The sequence below is a fragment of the Balaenoptera musculus genome, chromosome 14 (assembly GCF_009873245.2).
Source record: "Balaenoptera musculus isolate JJ_BM4_2016_0621 chromosome 14, mBalMus1.pri.v3, whole genome shotgun sequence".
NCBI lineage: Eukaryota > Metazoa > Chordata > Mammalia > Artiodactyla > Balaenopteridae > Balaenoptera > Balaenoptera musculus.
In genome coordinates this window covers 18,003,242-18,019,901 of record NC_045798.1, presented here as the reverse complement: position 1 = coordinate 18,019,901, position 16,660 = coordinate 18,003,242, and the positions used below count along the sequence as shown (strand labels likewise).

Here is a 16,660-nt window from a genome sequence, read left to right as displayed (position 1 = left end):
TCCTGTTGAGCGTCTTTTAACGTGCTTATTGGCCATTTGTGTACCTTTTTGGAGTAATGTCTATTCAGATCCTTTGTCCATTTTTAAATTCGTTTGTTATTTTATTATTGAGCTGTAATTATTCTTTGTACATTCTGGATACAAGTGCTTTATGAGACCGAATGATTTGCAGGAATGTTCTCCCATTCTGTGGGTTGTCTTTTCACTTTTTAAAAATTAATTAATTAATTAATTAACTTCTGGCTGCGTTGGGTCTTGTTGCTGCGCATGGGCTTTCTCTAGTGTGGCGAGCAGGGGCTACCCTTCTTTGCGGTGTGCGGGCTTCTCATTTCAGTGGCTTCTCTTCTTGCGGAGCACAGGCTCTTGGCGTGCGGGCTTCAGTAGTTGTGGCACGCGGGCTCAGTAGTTGTGGTGCATGGGCTTAGTTGCTCCGCGGCACGTGGGATCTTCCCGGACCAGGGATCGAACCTGTGTCGCCTGCATTGGCAGGCAGATTCCCAACCACTGCACCACCAGGGAAGTCCCACTTTTCACTTTCTTAATGGTACCCTTTGAAGCATCAAAGTCTTTCATTTTGATGTAGTCTAGTTTTCTTTTGTTGCTTGAGCTTCTGGTGTCCTATCTAAGAAACTCTTGCCTAATCCATGAAGGTCATGAAGATATAAGCCTATATTTTCTTCTAAGAGTTTTCTCCTTTTGGCTCTGACATTTAGGTCTTTGATCTATTTTGAGTCGATTTTCGTATATGATGTGAGGTTTGCAGCATGTTTTGAAGGCAGTGTCAGCTTTGTTGATGGGACGGAGAGAAAGAGGAGATAGAGGGTGACCCGAGGGTCTTGGCCTACCCAGCTGGTGACGGGGACAAGGTGGGGAGGAGCGATTGGAGGGGAGGAATGGAGAGGCCTGTTTTGGGCACATGAGGTCTCAGATCAGCGTGAGCAGTGACTATAGATGGTAAGTGGGCAATGGGATCTGCAGGTCTGGAGTCCCAACACAGAGAGACAGAATCCGGACTCGTCCGTGTGTACACGGGATTTATTTAAGCCATGGGGTGTGATAAGAAACCCCAAGGGAGTGATGTAGAAGAGGAGGCTGCGTGGCTGGCCTGGGTCACACTTTCACATGTCCCTCTGAGATGCAGGGAGCCTGAGAAGGAATAGCCAGGGAGGTCAGAGGAGAACCAGAGAGCCTCATAAGGCATCAAAAAAGAGGCTGTGAGGCAAGGGATCAGGAATCCAGCCATGCTCTTCACTCATGCTGTGTGTTCTTAAGCAGATGCCTTCCCTCTCTGGGCAGGGACAGTGTGAGGTATGTAAAATCCACATTCTAGAGTCCCGTGTTTACTGGCTTGTGACTATCCCCTTATATATAAAAATAACAGGATTCATACCAGCACACCTACTCCATTGTATTCATGTACCATTTCTCTGTATATGTGCACATGTGTTTGGATGCATGGAAGGATGTCTAAAATGAGGTCACCAGAAGTTGCCAGTGGCAGTGATGAGGCAGGCTAACATTTACGGAGGGCTCCCCACATGCCAGGCATGGGGGAGACTAAGATGAAGCCAACCAGGCACCCAGGTCTCACGCACGTCTGCCCCCTGGTGGCAGCACTGAGTCACACGCTTTCCACGGGCTGGTCCATCCCTGAACTGAGGACGATTATTAGGGGTCTTTCCCCACATGGTCAAGGCTCAGAGAGGTTAAGGCACACAGCTGAGGTAACACAGTTACTAAGTGGCTGAGGCTGGGCTGAACCCAGACCTGCTGATCCTACATATTACCCCCGTTCACTGAGGTGGACCACCTGCCATGGGATGGTGCGGGAGGGTGGGGATGGAGCATCTGGAGCTTTAATTTTCTTCTTTGCCCTTTTAGGTCAGAATGGACTCTCTCGGTGTGACATATTCTTCCTGCAAGTAGGGAAGCCCCAGTAAAGTCCTTTTCTTGTGTCCTGTGCCTCAGGAGCCACCGGGGAGGGAGGATGCCCTTCAGGACAATGAGCTGCTGCTCCGGCAGGTGACGCCTGTGGCTGCGGGCCCCCGGAGAAGCCACAGCTTCTGCAAGGACAAGAGGAGCGGGCCCTTCGTGGTGAGTGGTGCTGGCGTGGCCAGAGTGGACGCAGTTGGGAATGTCCCAGGCTGGCCCCAGGGCCTGAGGGGGACGGGGACGGGCAGGTGACTGTCCAGGAGCCTGGTGCTGTCTGGCTGTGCCATGGTTCATGACGTGGAGGGTGTTTGGTGGCTCTGCTGGGGAAGCCTTCTCCCCTCGTGGTTTTTTGGCCCCTTGTGGAGGGGTAGCCCCTGCTGTTTGGCGTGGAGCAGTTAGGAGAACACGTGCTGCGGTCCGAGAGCCCTGGGTTCGAATCCCAGCACTGTCTCCTCCTCTCAGCCTCTTTGAGCAATTTTTATTAATTTCTCTGCACCTCAGTTTGTTCACCGGGAGAACAGGGCTGATTCCTGCTTCTTTTGCGCCGCTAGGAGGATGGAGTAGGATTGCGTGGGGCCCAGCACATGGTAATTCAGACAGTGATAGTTAGTGTGGTGACGACAGGAGGAAGGTGGGGTTAAGCTGCTTCTGGAGCCGGATCGCCTGGGTTCACATCCTAGCTCTGCATGCAGATGGGCGTCTGGCCTCAGTTTCCTCATCTGTAAAATGGGGGTAGTAATAACATCTCCTTCACAGGGCTGATGTGGGGTTCAGATAAGATAATTCGAGAAGTGTTTAGCTTGGTCCCGGTAAACACTTTAATAAGTGTTACATTACCATTATTATTATCATTGTTGTTGTTGTTATTATTCTTGTTTTCGAGTGTCCTTTTGGCTGTCACTGAGCTCTGTCTCCTCAGCCAGCACTTCCTCCCTCTCAGCCTGTTTCCTCACTTGTGGAAGCAGGTAGGTAAATGAGGTGGCGGGACCCCAGGTGAGCCCCCTTCGCTGGAGCCTCAGTGTCCCCAGCTGGGCTCCAGGGCTTCACCACGTCTGAATTTCCGTGATTTTCTTTTCTGGTTTTTTTTTTTTTTCACTTTTGCTCCATGATCCTTGGAGATCTGCTGAGCTCTGCATTTCCTCCTGAAGTCCCTCCCAGGCCCTGGGCCTTGCGTGGGGACATCTGAGATAAGCCTTTTTTAATGAGGCAACACCAGCTCTGTGCCTGAGGTCATTCTGAGTGCAAGGCTGCATGCATTTCAGTGGTTATCTGTGCCCGGTCTCACGTCTCTGAGACGTGGGCTCCTGCAGCATTGAAGCCTGAGGTCCATTCCTTCTAGCTTTATGGCCACGGGCAAGAGACTTCACTTCCCTAAACCTTGGTCTCCTCCTCTGTAAAATGGGTGAAGACGCCGCCCCTGGCAGGCTTCTTGCCGAGACATGATGGGAGAGTTAAAAGGCCTGACTGTGGGGCTGGGGGTGACAGCTCCCATGCAGGGACTCAGATGTCGGCTGAGAAGCCCTGGAAAATTCCTCAAGTGTCCAGATCTCAGCCACCGATTTCTTTCTCACCCTTGTCTCCACTCCCTCTCAGGCACTGACCCAGCTTATCTGATTGTGTGTGTATGTGTGTGTATGTATGTTTGTGAGAGAGAGAGAGAGAGAGAGAGAGAGAGAAGACAAAGGCCATGGAGCGAAGAGCATTCAAACCCTGTCTTTTTACAGTCTCTGCTTGCTGGCCCCTCCCCTTTCTCCCTCTGTCACTGAGGAGCCTTTGTCCATGGAGTTGTCAGGTGGCTCCCTCCTTCTGGCCCCCAAGGCCCCTGCCCCATTGCTGCCTGCTTGATCACCTCTCCCCTGGAGGTGGATGGGTTGGGGTACTGAGCCTGAGCAAGACAGAGCTGGGGCCCCAGACCTCGGTTCCCTGCTTTCAGGACTGACACCTGCAATTCCAGGTAGTGGCCACCAGGGGGTGGTGGTGTTCAGCTCACTTTCTGATGGCTCCAAAAGCCTGTCTGGGGGTACCTCAGCATTGGGGCTCTGGAGACTGAAAGAAGTAGGTTCAAGTTCTGGCTCTGGCACTCTGTGACCTCAGGCAAGTGGCTTGATGGACCCCACTGAGCCTCAGTTTTTGCTTCTGTAAAATGAGGCTGGTCCTAAGTGGCCTCCAGAGTATTTTTGTGAGCAGTAAATGAGGTCACTCAGCCGTCAGGAAAGTAAATTCCCAGTTAATGCCTTGGCTGCGGGGATCACTGTTCCCGCTTTCCTTTTCCTCTCCTTCTCTTCCACCTCCCTTGCCCCCTCCTCCTCCTCCTCCTAACTCCCCGTCCTCCTGTCATCTCCCTTTTTCTCTCCTAGTCCAACTCTCTCATTATGAATGGGGAAACTGAGGCCCCGAGAGAGGGCCTGACATAGGGCAACCCTGCAGGTGAGGCCTGGGGTCCTGAGCCCTTGGCCCTGCCAGCTGCCCCTACCCCTCTGGAGGTAGGAGGTGGTCAGTCCTGCATTTTATACTCCGTGGTACATTTGGGAATTCATTCACTAGTGGATAAACGCCATCCGCCGTTACTCCTGTCACTGTTTTGATTGATGACTTTGTGCTGTTGACTTCCAATTGAGATTCAGGTTCATCTCCCTTTTTTGAGTCTGTGCTCCAGGCCTTGTCAGTCCCCACTCCCCACTCATGTTAGGGAATATGAATCCCATTTTGCAGAGGAGGAAACCAAGTCTCAGAGAGGTTAAGCCACTTGCCCAAGGCCACACAGTCAGCAAGCGGGGGAGCTGGAATGCATACTGGGCCTGTTTCACCTCCAGCCTTGGCCCTGGGCCCCTTCTGCCTCAGGCCTGTGCTTTTGGCCTGGGACCGCCCTGCCAGCCCCTCTCTCCCCTTGGGCCTGCAGTGCTTGGTGCATCTCTCACAAGGAAACAAGACAGCCAACCAAGCCCCGGGGCTGAGAATATGATATTTGTCCAGCACAGGGTTGGCCACCCTCCGAAGGGTGCCTGGGACCCACTGGGGCTGATGCCCTGCTGATCTGCAGAGCCCCACCCACCCCCAGCTGGTCAGACCCTGAGCATGAGGTCAGACCGGTCCCACTCGGCCGCTTCATAGAGGCGGCAAACGAGTGAGTTTAGCACTCGGGGCCTCTCTTTTTTTTCCTCTGTAAAGTGGTGGATTGCAGGAATAACAGTGCCCACCACAGTGCCCACCACAGTGCTTACTGGGTGGCGTAGATAGTAGTTTATCCCCATTTTACAGGTGGGAAAACTGAGGCTCAGAGCCAGTAAGTGCCTCTCCCAAGGTCTGAGTCTACCTCATCGTGTGGTAGGAGGATGGGGCTGAAATGAGATGATGCTTATAAAGCACTGATGGAGAGTAACTGCCTGATAAATGTTACTGTGTTTTGGTTTTGGGTTTTTTAAAATAAATTTATTTATTTATTTTTGGCTGCGTTGGGTCTTTGTTGCTGCACGCGGGCTTTCTCTAGTTGCGGGGAGCGGGGGCTACTCTTTGTTGCGGTGCGCGGGCTTCTCATTGCGGTGGCTTCTCTTGTGGAGCACGGGCTCTAGGGTGCGCAGGCTTCAGTAGTTGTGGCACACGGGCTCAGTAGTTGTGGCTCGCGGGCTCTAGAGCACAGGCTCAGTAGTTGTGGCGCACGGGCTTAGTTGCTCCGCGGCATGTGGGATCTTCCCGGACCAGGGCTCGAACCCGTGTCCCCCGCATTGGCAGGCAGATTCTTAACCACTGCGACACCAGGGAAGTCCCACTGTGTTGTTAATTATAATTTGCTGTCAGCTGTTTTTTTCCTCTACATTCTCTCGAAGAGCTGCTCATGGAAGGGGAAGTTGTCCCGTCTCTTAGGAGTTTTTTTTGCCGTTGAGGAAACGGAGGGCAGGGGAGGGGCGCTGTTCTGTCCGGGGTCCCATGGCGGCCGGGCTGGGCTGGGACTGGAGTTCTGAGTCCCTGGCCGGTGCTCTCTGCTCTCCCTGCTCCCCTGCTCCTTTCAGGGCCATCCTTAGGACCTCCGGACTGTGTGGCAGGTCCTAGTCCTACGCCCAGCCTCCTCCCTCCCCCATCCAGGGGTGGTGGTGGATGGGCGCACCCTCTTTTCCTCGTAAAGTGAGCCTTTGGCTTGCACTCGTGCTGGGATTGTAAAACACGGTGACTCAGTCGTGGACCATGACCTTGCATCATGGTTCACCCCAGAGGCCCCTCCCGTGACCGTGAAGGCACAGATTCACTGGCTCTGGGGGTTCCCTGCGATGTGGCAGATGGGCCTCTGGTAACCTCAGGAATGTTCTCCCAAATCCCCAAACCCGTCAGTCAGCATTTGGTGGCTCATCTAGTGATGAGTTCACCCCCTCATGGGCCTACTTTGTGCCAGGCCCTGAGTGAGGGGACCCTGGAGAGTCTCTCACTCAGTTTCCTGGGGTCCACAGTCCAGGCAGGCCTGGAGGTGGCCCAGGAGGGCATAGTTAGGTGAAGGCAGGCACTCAGGAAGTAGGGACAATGCATGCAAAGGCGTGGAGGTGAGGTGAAGCAAGAGGCGGGTCTTGGGGTCAGTGACTAGCCCAGTTGGGCTGAGATGGAACATTTCGGGGGTTCAGTCTTTATTTTGACAAATATTTATCTGCATGTTATGAATAAGACACAGGTAGATAAGAAGGTAAGTAAATAAAAAAAAAAAAAAAAAAGAAGGTAAGTAAATAACTGCCATGGGTTCTAACAGCTCTGGTTCACTGAGCCCTTACTGTGTGTGCCATGCTCCCTGTTGCGTGCTTCACCTACATTCCCTCATTCAATTTGCTCATGGTTCCAAGTTTCCCCCAAGATTAGGGAGTATATCTCTCCATCTGGGGAGGTCTCACAGAGGAGGGACAATTGTTTTAAGTGTTCAAAGATGAACAAGCGTTTGCCAGATGGGTGTGGTCTGGGAAGAAGTGGTTTGCCCCTGGTGGAGGGAGCAGCTTGGGCCAGGGTTGGGGGGTGTGAAACTGTGTTCTATTCCTGAGTGTCATGCAGGGTCCAGGAGATGGCCTGGAAGTCATTCCTGGACACCCCCCCCAGTGTGTGTTTTAATCCTGAGTTCAGACTTTTCCCACACCTCCTGCTGATGAACCAGTGGTTCTTACTTTTGAGCAGTGGCACACCTCCTGGCAACTCTGTCATCATGCCGTCATCTTTGGACAAGGATCGGCCAGGGCAATCCCTGAAGCTTTGAAAGCATTTGAACCTGATAACTTTATTTTTTTCCTTTTTATGATTTCTCTCTTTTTTTAAAAAAATTTTTATTGGAGTATAGTTGACTTACAATGTTGTGTTAGTTTCAGGTGTACAGCATAATGAATCAGTTATACATATACATATATCCACTCTGAGCCTGATAACTTTATTATAACGACTGGAGAATGGGGGCACATTTTTTTGAATTCTAATGACAAGAATAGTAATTCTTGTGAATGCGATCAACTTGAGATAAGAGGGAACTCTTGATGTGGCCCCAAAATGGAGACATCAGTGGTCCTGGTTAGAGGTTCTCTTTGAATTTCAGTTGGTTGACTGGGCTGTCAAAAGAGAAGGAAATAAAAGCAAAATGGAAAACCATATATGAACTGCTAGAAAGAACTCATCAAAGATTGTGCTTAAAAAACAAGTTGTACATAAAGATATGATGGCTTTTTATTTGCTGGGGATGTGAATTCTCCTCCCCATACTGTGTTGCTTGGTGTTCCCACATATGAGGTTGGGCCTGTGTCCACGTCTTGCTGAAGTACCGGGAACGTGGCTCACTGGCTTAATTGAAAGGCCTAATTTGCCTCACGCAGCAAGATATCTGGAGGTGGGCAGCGGCTGACTTAAGTCAGCACCTCTGAGAGTCTCTTGGGCTTTCCCTCCTGCTTCGTGCCTCATGGTCCCAAGGTGGCTGCCACTTTTCCAGCCACTCGGTCCACTTTCAGGTGGGAAGAAGTGGGAAGCCAGAGGTGCCATGTCAGCTGAGTTTGCAAGAAAGCAACAGCTCTCCCTGGAGCACCCTCCCAGAGGGCACTAATGGGTCACACGGCCACTGCTAGTAGCAAGAGGGTCTGGAAAAGTCAGTGTTCCACGCTGGAAGTTGGCCACATTGGAAATGGCCGTTGGTCGTTCAGATAGCATTGTCGGGAATTCCGTGGTGGTCCAGTGGTCGGGACTCCGCACTTCCACTGCAGGGGGCATGGGTTCAATCTCTGGTTGGGGAACTAGGATCCTGCAAGCCGCGTGGTGCAGCCAAAACAACAACAACAAAAACCAAATAGCATGGTTTAGTACAGTCTGGCTTCCTTGTCAAGGAAGCCTTGGGCCTCCAAACCAGGATACAGGACAAGAGAGAAAACCTACCCAGCATCTGTGTGCTGTGATGTGAGATGTGTGCTGGGCACTGGGCTTCAGGGATTGGAGGACACAATCCCCGCCCTCCAAGGCCCCCAGTCTGCTGGGGAGCAGGCCTCAGGGAAGGGAAGGAAGGCTGAGGTGGGAGGAACAGGCCGGGTGGGAGCCGGCCCAGCGGCCGGAGTGACTCCTTCTGCCTGGGTGAGTCTGGATTACGGGCCAGCTCTAGGAGCGTGACGCGGAGCTGAGTGCTGAGGATCTGGACAGCGAGCTGGGCTCTTAGGAGGCCCAGGAATCCTCTGACAGGTGGCTAATTTCACTTGTTAATTGCTTCTTGTCTTTCACTGTTGAGTCCAAAGGGCTGGAGAAGAATGGAGTAATTTATATCTCAGCTGATTAAAGTTCCTTTTCTGAATTAAAACCAGCCAGACCAGAAAGCTTTTGTTTCCTAGGTCTTAAAATGCAAATGACCAGTTGTGCCTGAGATTTTGTATTGGGAGGATTTTGTACTTATTCATTTACCCAGTTCTCTCTCCACCCACTCACTCATCTACCCTCCCAGCCATCTACCTACCCATCCATCCATCCTCCACCCAGTTATTAATTCATGTTAATTCATGCAAAGCTCTACAGATATAAAGATGAACAAGTTAACTTGTCTTCAAATTGCTCACATTCCTACACTGTAAACCCAGGATGGTACAAACTAGTTATTTGTTGATTTAGTCACTCACTCATTCATTCAACAGAAATGTATGAGTACCTACTATGTGTCATGTGCTGTTTTGGGCCCATCAGGTACAGCAGTGAACAAGACGTGTGGTTCCTGCTCCCTGGAGCTAATACTCCGGTGTTGGGTAGGACAATGTGGGGTTTTCCAGGAGCTTCCAGGGGGTTAGCTGGGGAGTGGTGGGGATGAGCCCGTTGACTAGACCCAGCTGAGAAGGACCCTCAGGGTTAGAATAAGGGGCGTGGTGTTCACCGGCCAGAGGCTTGGAAGAGCCAAGGGAAATTAGGACCAGGGTTAGAGAAGGTCAGAGGAGCGCCTTGGAGCTTGGGGCGCCCTTCAGTGGCCATTGCAGAGAAGGGTTGGAGAGGGTAAACTGGAAGCTCGGAGACCGGTTAGGAGGCTGTTGGAACAATTTGGGCAAGACGATTAAAAAAAAAAAAATTACTGTGGTTAAATACACATAACGTAAAATTTACCATTTTAACCATTTTAAGCTTACTATACATCTATAATAATGTATGTCATTAGATACAGTCTCAGTGTTGTGTAACCATCACCACCATCCATCTTCAGAGCTTTTCTCATCATCCTGAACAGAAAGTCTGTCTGTGCCGTGAAACACTAACTCCCCACTCCCCGCCTCCCACAGCCCCCGGTAACCTCTACTCTACTTTCTGTCTCTATGAATTTGCCCTTTCTGGGTACTTCATATAAATGGAATCATACAATGTGTATCCTTTTGTGTTTGGCTTGTTTTATTTATTTATTTGTCCATGGTGTAGCACGTGTCATCACTCCACTCCTTTTTATGGCTGAATAATATTCCCTCGTATGTACAGAACACATTTTGTTTGTCCATTCTTCTGTGGATGGACACTTGGGTTGTGTCCACCTTTTGACTATTGTGAATAATGCTACTAGGAACATTGGTGTGCAAGTATCTGAGTCCCTGCTATCCGTTATTTTGAGTCTATACCGGAGAGTGGAATTGCTCAAAAAACTATGGTAATTCTACATTTAACTTTTTGAGGGTTCACCACAGTGGCTTCACCAATTTTACATTGTCACCAGCAATAATGCACAAGGGTTCTAATTTCTCCACATCTTCACCAACACTTGTTATTTTCTGTGTTTTTTTTAAAAAATACTGTCCATCCTAATGGGTGTGAAGTGGTATCTCCTTGTGGAGTTGATTTGCATTCCCCTAACAACTAATGATATTGAATATCTTTTCTTGTGCTTCTTGGCTAGTTGTGTATCTTCTTTGCCCATTTTTGAATCTGATTGATATGTATATATATATATATATACACACACACACATTTGTATATTCTGGATATTCATCTCTTATCAGATACATGATCTGCAAATACTTTCTCCCATTCTGTGGATTGTTTTTTCATTCTCTTAGTAGTGTTCTTTGATGCATGAAGGTTTTCAATTTTGATTACATCTAATTTATCTACTATTTTTTCTTTTGTTGCGTAGAAAATAATTTTTAAAATTTGTGTTATAATATGCATACCAAAAACAATTTTTTAGTTGAAGTGTAATATGTATCTTAAGTCAGAGAGCCTGGGTTTGAATCTTAACTCTGCTACTTCTCAGCCATGTGACCTTGTGTGGGTTAATATCTCTGTGCTTCTGTTTCCCCATCTGTAAAAGAGGGATAATAATAGAGCCAACTTGTTAGAAATGAACTGAGTTTACATGAATTAATGTCAGAAGGCACTGTGAACAGTGGTTGACACCTAGTAGGTGTTTTTTAAGTGTTTGCTGTTATTACCATGACTGTATATCATATATTGAGTTTCTACTTGGCAGTCCCTGCGCTGAGTGCTATACAAACGTTATTCCACTGTCCCGTTGAATCCTCCCAAACCCCAAGAGATTGTCCCCATGTTGTAGATGAGGAACCTGAGGCCTGGGCCCTTACACTTTGTTGAGTGCCATATCCTGGCATTTTTCCCCTGAGTGACCCCACTGTATCCTGAGGTGCTAGGAAGATGCCCATTTTAGAGATGCTGAACTTGAGGCTCAGAGAGGGGAGGTGACTGGCCCAAGGGCACACAGCAAAGGAATCGCAACACCTGGATTGATTCTTGGCCTGTGGACTCACCCCTTGTGGCCGGGGAGGGGTGAGGGCGTTTTTCGGGGACAGGGGAGTGCTGCTGGGCTGAATTCTGTTTCAGTTGTGCCACTGGAACTCCCGGGGTTCTGTGGGTTCCCGGGCACCTGCTCCGCTTGCGAAGCCTCCCTACTGGGGCCAGGCGGGCAGCTTGTGGGCGCTGGGAGGAGATCCTGGGACCTGTTCACCTTGTCCACGTGTTAACTCATTCCGTGCCACGGCACGCTGCCGCCATTGCATAGGTGAGGAAGCAGAGGCCCAGAGGGCAGAGGATGATCTCGTCCTTTTGTTTCACCTCCTTGAGAAAGTATGCTGACGTGCCCTTGCGTGAGAATGATGCTAATACTGGAATAATCTTGATTCTCGTTTCTTTTTTTTTTTTGTAAGAAAGTAAATCATTAACGAACATACACTTTCAACTGCTAACAGTCACAATTACTTGCTTCAGCTGTACAGGCGATTGAGACACAGCACCCTGGCAGGGTTGCTGGGGCCACACGATTTCTGCTTCCAGGGTGCACACTAGTGCTCTTGTGTATATGTACACACACGCACACACACACACACACACACCTGCGGGAACCCCGAATAAGCCCCACTTGACCCGGATTCTCATCTAACCTTGTTCAGCTGCCACTCTCTGGCTTCGGACACCTCGCTGAGCTTTATTTCCCTCATCTGTGAAATGGGGTGAAGCCCACTCCGTGCCCCTCACAGGCTGTCATGAGTGGATGAGAAAGACATTGGTAAATTGCCAAGTTGGACTTAGTGGTCCAGGGCCCCGGCAGAGTTCAGAGTTCATTCCAGAAACGTTTGCTGAGCACCTACCGCACGCTGGAGAGAAGCCAGGTTCACATCGGTTCCTGGAAGATAAAATCCCATCGCACTCAGGCTCCAGTTCGTGGGCACAAAGGGCCTAAAGGACTGTGTGTGGTTTGGCCCCTGGCCACCCACGTGACCTCTGCTCCCAGCACTCAATCTCCGCTCACCCCACTCAAGCCACACTGGCCTCCAGAAAGTTCCCTTCACACGCAGGCGTGTTTCCACCCAGGGCCTTAGCACAGGCTGTTTGCTGTCCTCCAGATTCCCTCCTGACTTCCCTCCTCTCAGGGCATCTCTCAGCTCAGTGTCACTGCTCAGTGGGGCCTTCCCTGATGCCACGTCTCTAGAAGGACCCCAGACACCTGTGTCACATGCAGTGTCCCCCCGTCACCCCGTGTCTTCCTCCCCCATCAGAGTGGAGGCTCTGAGAGGCAGGGAACACCCAGCACGGTGCCCGGCACATAGTAGGCATGCAGCGCGAGGGTTTACTCCACTTCTGGTATACTCACAAACTTGTGCATCCATCAAGCAATCAATTTTAGAAGATTTTCATTACCCCCCAAAGAAACCAAGCACCCCTTAGCAGTCAATCCCTGGGCCCCTCCTTGATACAATTTATTGACCTCCTAGGATGTGCCAGGCACCGTGTTCGGTTCATTCTCACGGTGACCCTATGAGGTGGGAACTATTCTTGTTCCCATTTTCCAGTTGGCAAAGCTGGGGCCCAGAGAGATGAGGTCACTTGCCCACATCATGAAGCCAGGAGGTGGCAGAGCTGGGATTTGAACCCACACGGAGCCTGTGCTTGGAGGATCTAACACACGAATTTGATGTTTCCCAAACCCTAGTCATTCTCATGTATCACTCTGAACATTTTTCATTTTCATGAACCACCTGGACTAATACATAGTTAACGTTTTTCTTGAACTTGGCTCACTTTTCAAAATGTAACAGCTTTATCAAGATGTAATTCACATGACATACAATTCACTCACTTAAAGGGTAGAATTCAGTGGTTTTTAATATATGCAGCCATCACCACAGTCACCTCTAGAATGTGTTCCTCACCCAAAAAGAAAGCCGTACCCATTAGCCGCCATCCCCAGCCGGTCCCCAGCCCTAGGCAAACCCTTTCCTGTTTTCTGTCTCTAAGAATTGCCTGTTCTAGGTACCTTGTATAAATGGAATCACACAATATCTGTCCTTTTGGGTCAGTCTTATTTTACTCAGCGTAGTGTTTTCTAGGTCCATCCGGGCCATGGATGGATACCGCGTTCCTTTTTACGGCTAGATAGTACTCTGTCATGTCAACATACCACACTTTGATTATCTGTGCGTCGATTGATGGACATTTGGTGTGTTTCCACTTTTTGGCACTCCCCTCATTTTTACAGTCCCCTTGTACCGGTTTCATTTCTTCACTATTCTAACCTCTGTCTACACTTACAATTTATTTGGTTTCTGATCTCCTGTCTCCCTACCGCAAACAAGAACTGCAGGATTTCCGGGCTCTTGACTCCTTTGTTCAGCGCCATGTTGAATGAATGAGTGAGCAAGTGAGCCAGAGGGTGAGTCAGCAGCCGAGCAGGGAGGACAGATAGGCACGTGCACAGCTAACCGGCCCGGTGAGAGAAACAGTGCTCGGACGCCCTTGACTTGGTTGTGGGGAAGCCAGAAGGGCTCGAGGTACAGTGAAACTGGGTCTTGGCGGTGTGTAGAAGTCAGCCAGGTAGAGAGAGGCAGGAAGGGCAACCCAGGAAGAGGACTCAGCCTGAGCAGTGGCCGGGGGGCTTGACCTCTTTTGCCTGTACAACAGAGATTTGTTGTCCTTGCCACACTCCTGGGAGGGGACCCCTGTGCTCGCAGGGTGGCCTTGTCACTGAGCAGAGAGGAGGGCTTGGAGCAACGTGGAGAATTTAGTCAGGGGGGTGGGACAGCGCTCCGAGGACCCCATTCCTTCCACCTCAGAAACCCCCTGACCTGGTGATCCCTAAGTGCCGGCCTCAGATAGATGCATTCAGGGCTTCTGAATCCAGATTTGTGGGCAGTGTCCCTCGAGATCCTGTATCAGGGGCTACCCTCAGAAGCCAGGCCAGGCAGGGATGGGAATTTAATGACAAACAGGGTAGAGGGCGGGGGCCCTCCCAGGGTGGTCCTGCCCAGAGTGGCTGGACCACCCGATGTTCCAGGCAAAACTGATGACGGGGATTTGATCTTATTGTGAAATCTCACTGTCTTTATACATGGGAGAAAAAAAATTTTTTTAACCACACCCAGCCGCCTTCAGTTAACACAGGCGGTATTGGCAGTCTCGATTCACATATGATCTCGCTGAATCTTTGCCACAGTTCATGGGGAAACAGAGGCTTGGGAAAGTGGGCAGGTGCCACCGGCAGGCTCGGTCCAGGGATGTCAGACTCTTTTGGAAGCCTCCACCTTCAAGGGGCATCAGAAATGCCCTGAGTGTCCTCTAGGGAGGGTCTTGCTACAGTTTCTGTCCTCTCCCCCACCCATCCTCCTCCCAGATTAAAAGAAAGCACCAGCTTCCTGATGCAGTGTTCACAAGTGACCACCAGAGGGCAGGTTGGGGGCGATCTAAATGCTTTCAACATTTTGCTTTATTAGTTGTTTTTAACCCCTTTTGCACTAGGGCCTTCATTCTAAAACCGAAAAAGCCAAGTCTTCCACGGCCATTTAGATTTTTATTTTAACGCTTGTCACTGATTTTGGAGCACGTGTCACTCAGCTTGAGTCCCCATCAGGTCTCTTGTCAGTTTTGATTTTGCAAGCCAGTCAGGGCTGCTGGGCTGAAGTTGGGACATTCATCTGCAGCCCTCACAGCCCTGGCCACCCCAGTTTGTTTTCACTGCTGTTGTTTCTCTTTTGAATAAATTATTTTTTGGGGAAAAAAAGTTTCCCCAAAGTTTTTTGTTGTTTTTTTTTTTTTTTTTTAATTTTTTTAATTTATATATTTATGGCTGTGTTGGATCTTCGTTTCTGTGCGAGGGCTTTCTCTAGTTGTGGCAAGCGGGGGCCACTCTTCATCGCGGTGCGCGGGCCTCTTGCTATCGCGGCCTCTCTTGCTGCGGAGCACAGGCTCCAGACGCGCAGGCTCAGTAATTGTGGCTCACGGGCCTAGTCGCTCCGCGGCACGTGGGATCTTCCCAGACCAGGGCTCGAACCCGTGTCGCCTGCATTGGCAGGCAGATTCTCAACCACTGCGCCACCAGGGAAGCCCTCCCCAAAGTTTTATTTCTAAAAGAGGTGTGTGTGTGGGGGGGGTTGTATGTGTCCAGGGGGTGGGTAGCCCATAATGAGAGCCCTATGAATATAGAAATGGCATTTCTGACCTAAGAAGATGTATTTCCAGAGATGCTAAATCCTCTACTTGAAGACAGAGTCTCCTGAGAAGAGGAACATTTGGTCGTATCTCAAGCCTCGGTTCCATGCCACTTCCTCTAAGAAGCCCTCCTGGGTTGCACCCTTTCCTGTGCACTCCAGGCCCTTCAGCCTCCAGTGCCATAATTTATTCCCAGGTGCTTCCCTCCTGTAGACCCTGAGCTCCTAGAGGGCAAGAACCTGGCCTCCCTCAGTCTCACGCGATGTCCCTACCACCTCACGCTTCATCCTCAAGGCTTTCAGTGAGCGAGCACTTGAAATCTGCTAGGCACTCTTCTGACCCCACCTCACCTCATCCCCCAGCTGCCCTGTGAGGGAAGAAGTTATTATTGTTGCCGTTGTGGTCGTTGTTATCTTTTTCACCGACCTCGTTTTACGTCAGAAGGAACCAAGGCACAGAGAGGAGAAGCAGGTTGTCCAGGACGACACCATTTGGCAGGATCAGAGCTGGGATTCGAACCCAGGCCCATCTGAGTGCAAATCCCTGCTCCTGGCAGCTTCGTGCCCCAGCATAGTAACATCACTGCAGGTACTCAAGCAGGGCTCACTAAGTTAGCAGGGGGGGCTCTCTGGCTGGGGTCTAGGTGCATGCAGCCCCGCACACGCCTGCCTGGGGCTCTTACTGCTGCTGCCCCCCACCTCCCTCGGTCCTTTGCAAGCTGCCTCCTCTTCCTCCTGCTCTGGCTTCTCCTCCTCTTTCTTCTTTCTTCTCCTCCTTCTCTAAAAGCTTATTGAGGTAGAATCTACATCCTATAAAATTCACTCGTTTTTTAAGCGTACAATGTAATCATTTTCAGTAAATTTACAAAGTTGCACAACCATCACCACTGCCTAATACCAGAACCTTCTCGTCACCCCATTAAGAAACCCCGTACCAGTTAGGCCCTGGCAGCCACCGATCTACTTCTGTGTCCATCATTTCGCCTTTTCTGGACATTTCCCACCATGAGGTCTTCCCCCCTGGTTTCTCTCCCTGAGCACGGTGGTTTTGGTGCAGCCAGAGTGCTTCCACCCTTTATGCTGGCCTGGTTCCCTCTTAGTGCTGGTGTCTTCCCTGTCCCTCCCTTCCCTGTCTGCCCCTCCCTTCCCTGTCCCTCCCTTCCCTGTCCCTCCCTTCCCTGTCTGCCCCTCCCTTCCCTGTCCGCCCCTCCTCACAGTAGAGAGAACCCAGGGGTCAGGCTGGGCGAAAGTGGATGAAAAATGTTCTGGTTTGGTTTTTTTTTCGGGGGTGTGTTTTAAGTGATTTCCAACGTCCTGCAGTTGATAACGCCCTGTGGGTTGGC

At 50.4% G+C, this 16,660-nt stretch overlaps 1 protein-coding gene across 1 annotated transcript in view; it reads left to right on the top strand.

Annotated features, from left to right (window-relative positions):
- The window catches only part of KIAA1671 (KIAA1671 ortholog), a 186,907-nt gene that overhangs the window by 72,056 nt on the left and 98,191 nt on the right, over positions 1 to 16,660 (top strand). The window contains 1 exon segment of the mRNA XM_036874227.1: positions 1,969 to 2,094. Within this exon segment, the coding sequence (XP_036730122.1) occupies positions 1,969 to 2,094 (126 nt within the window).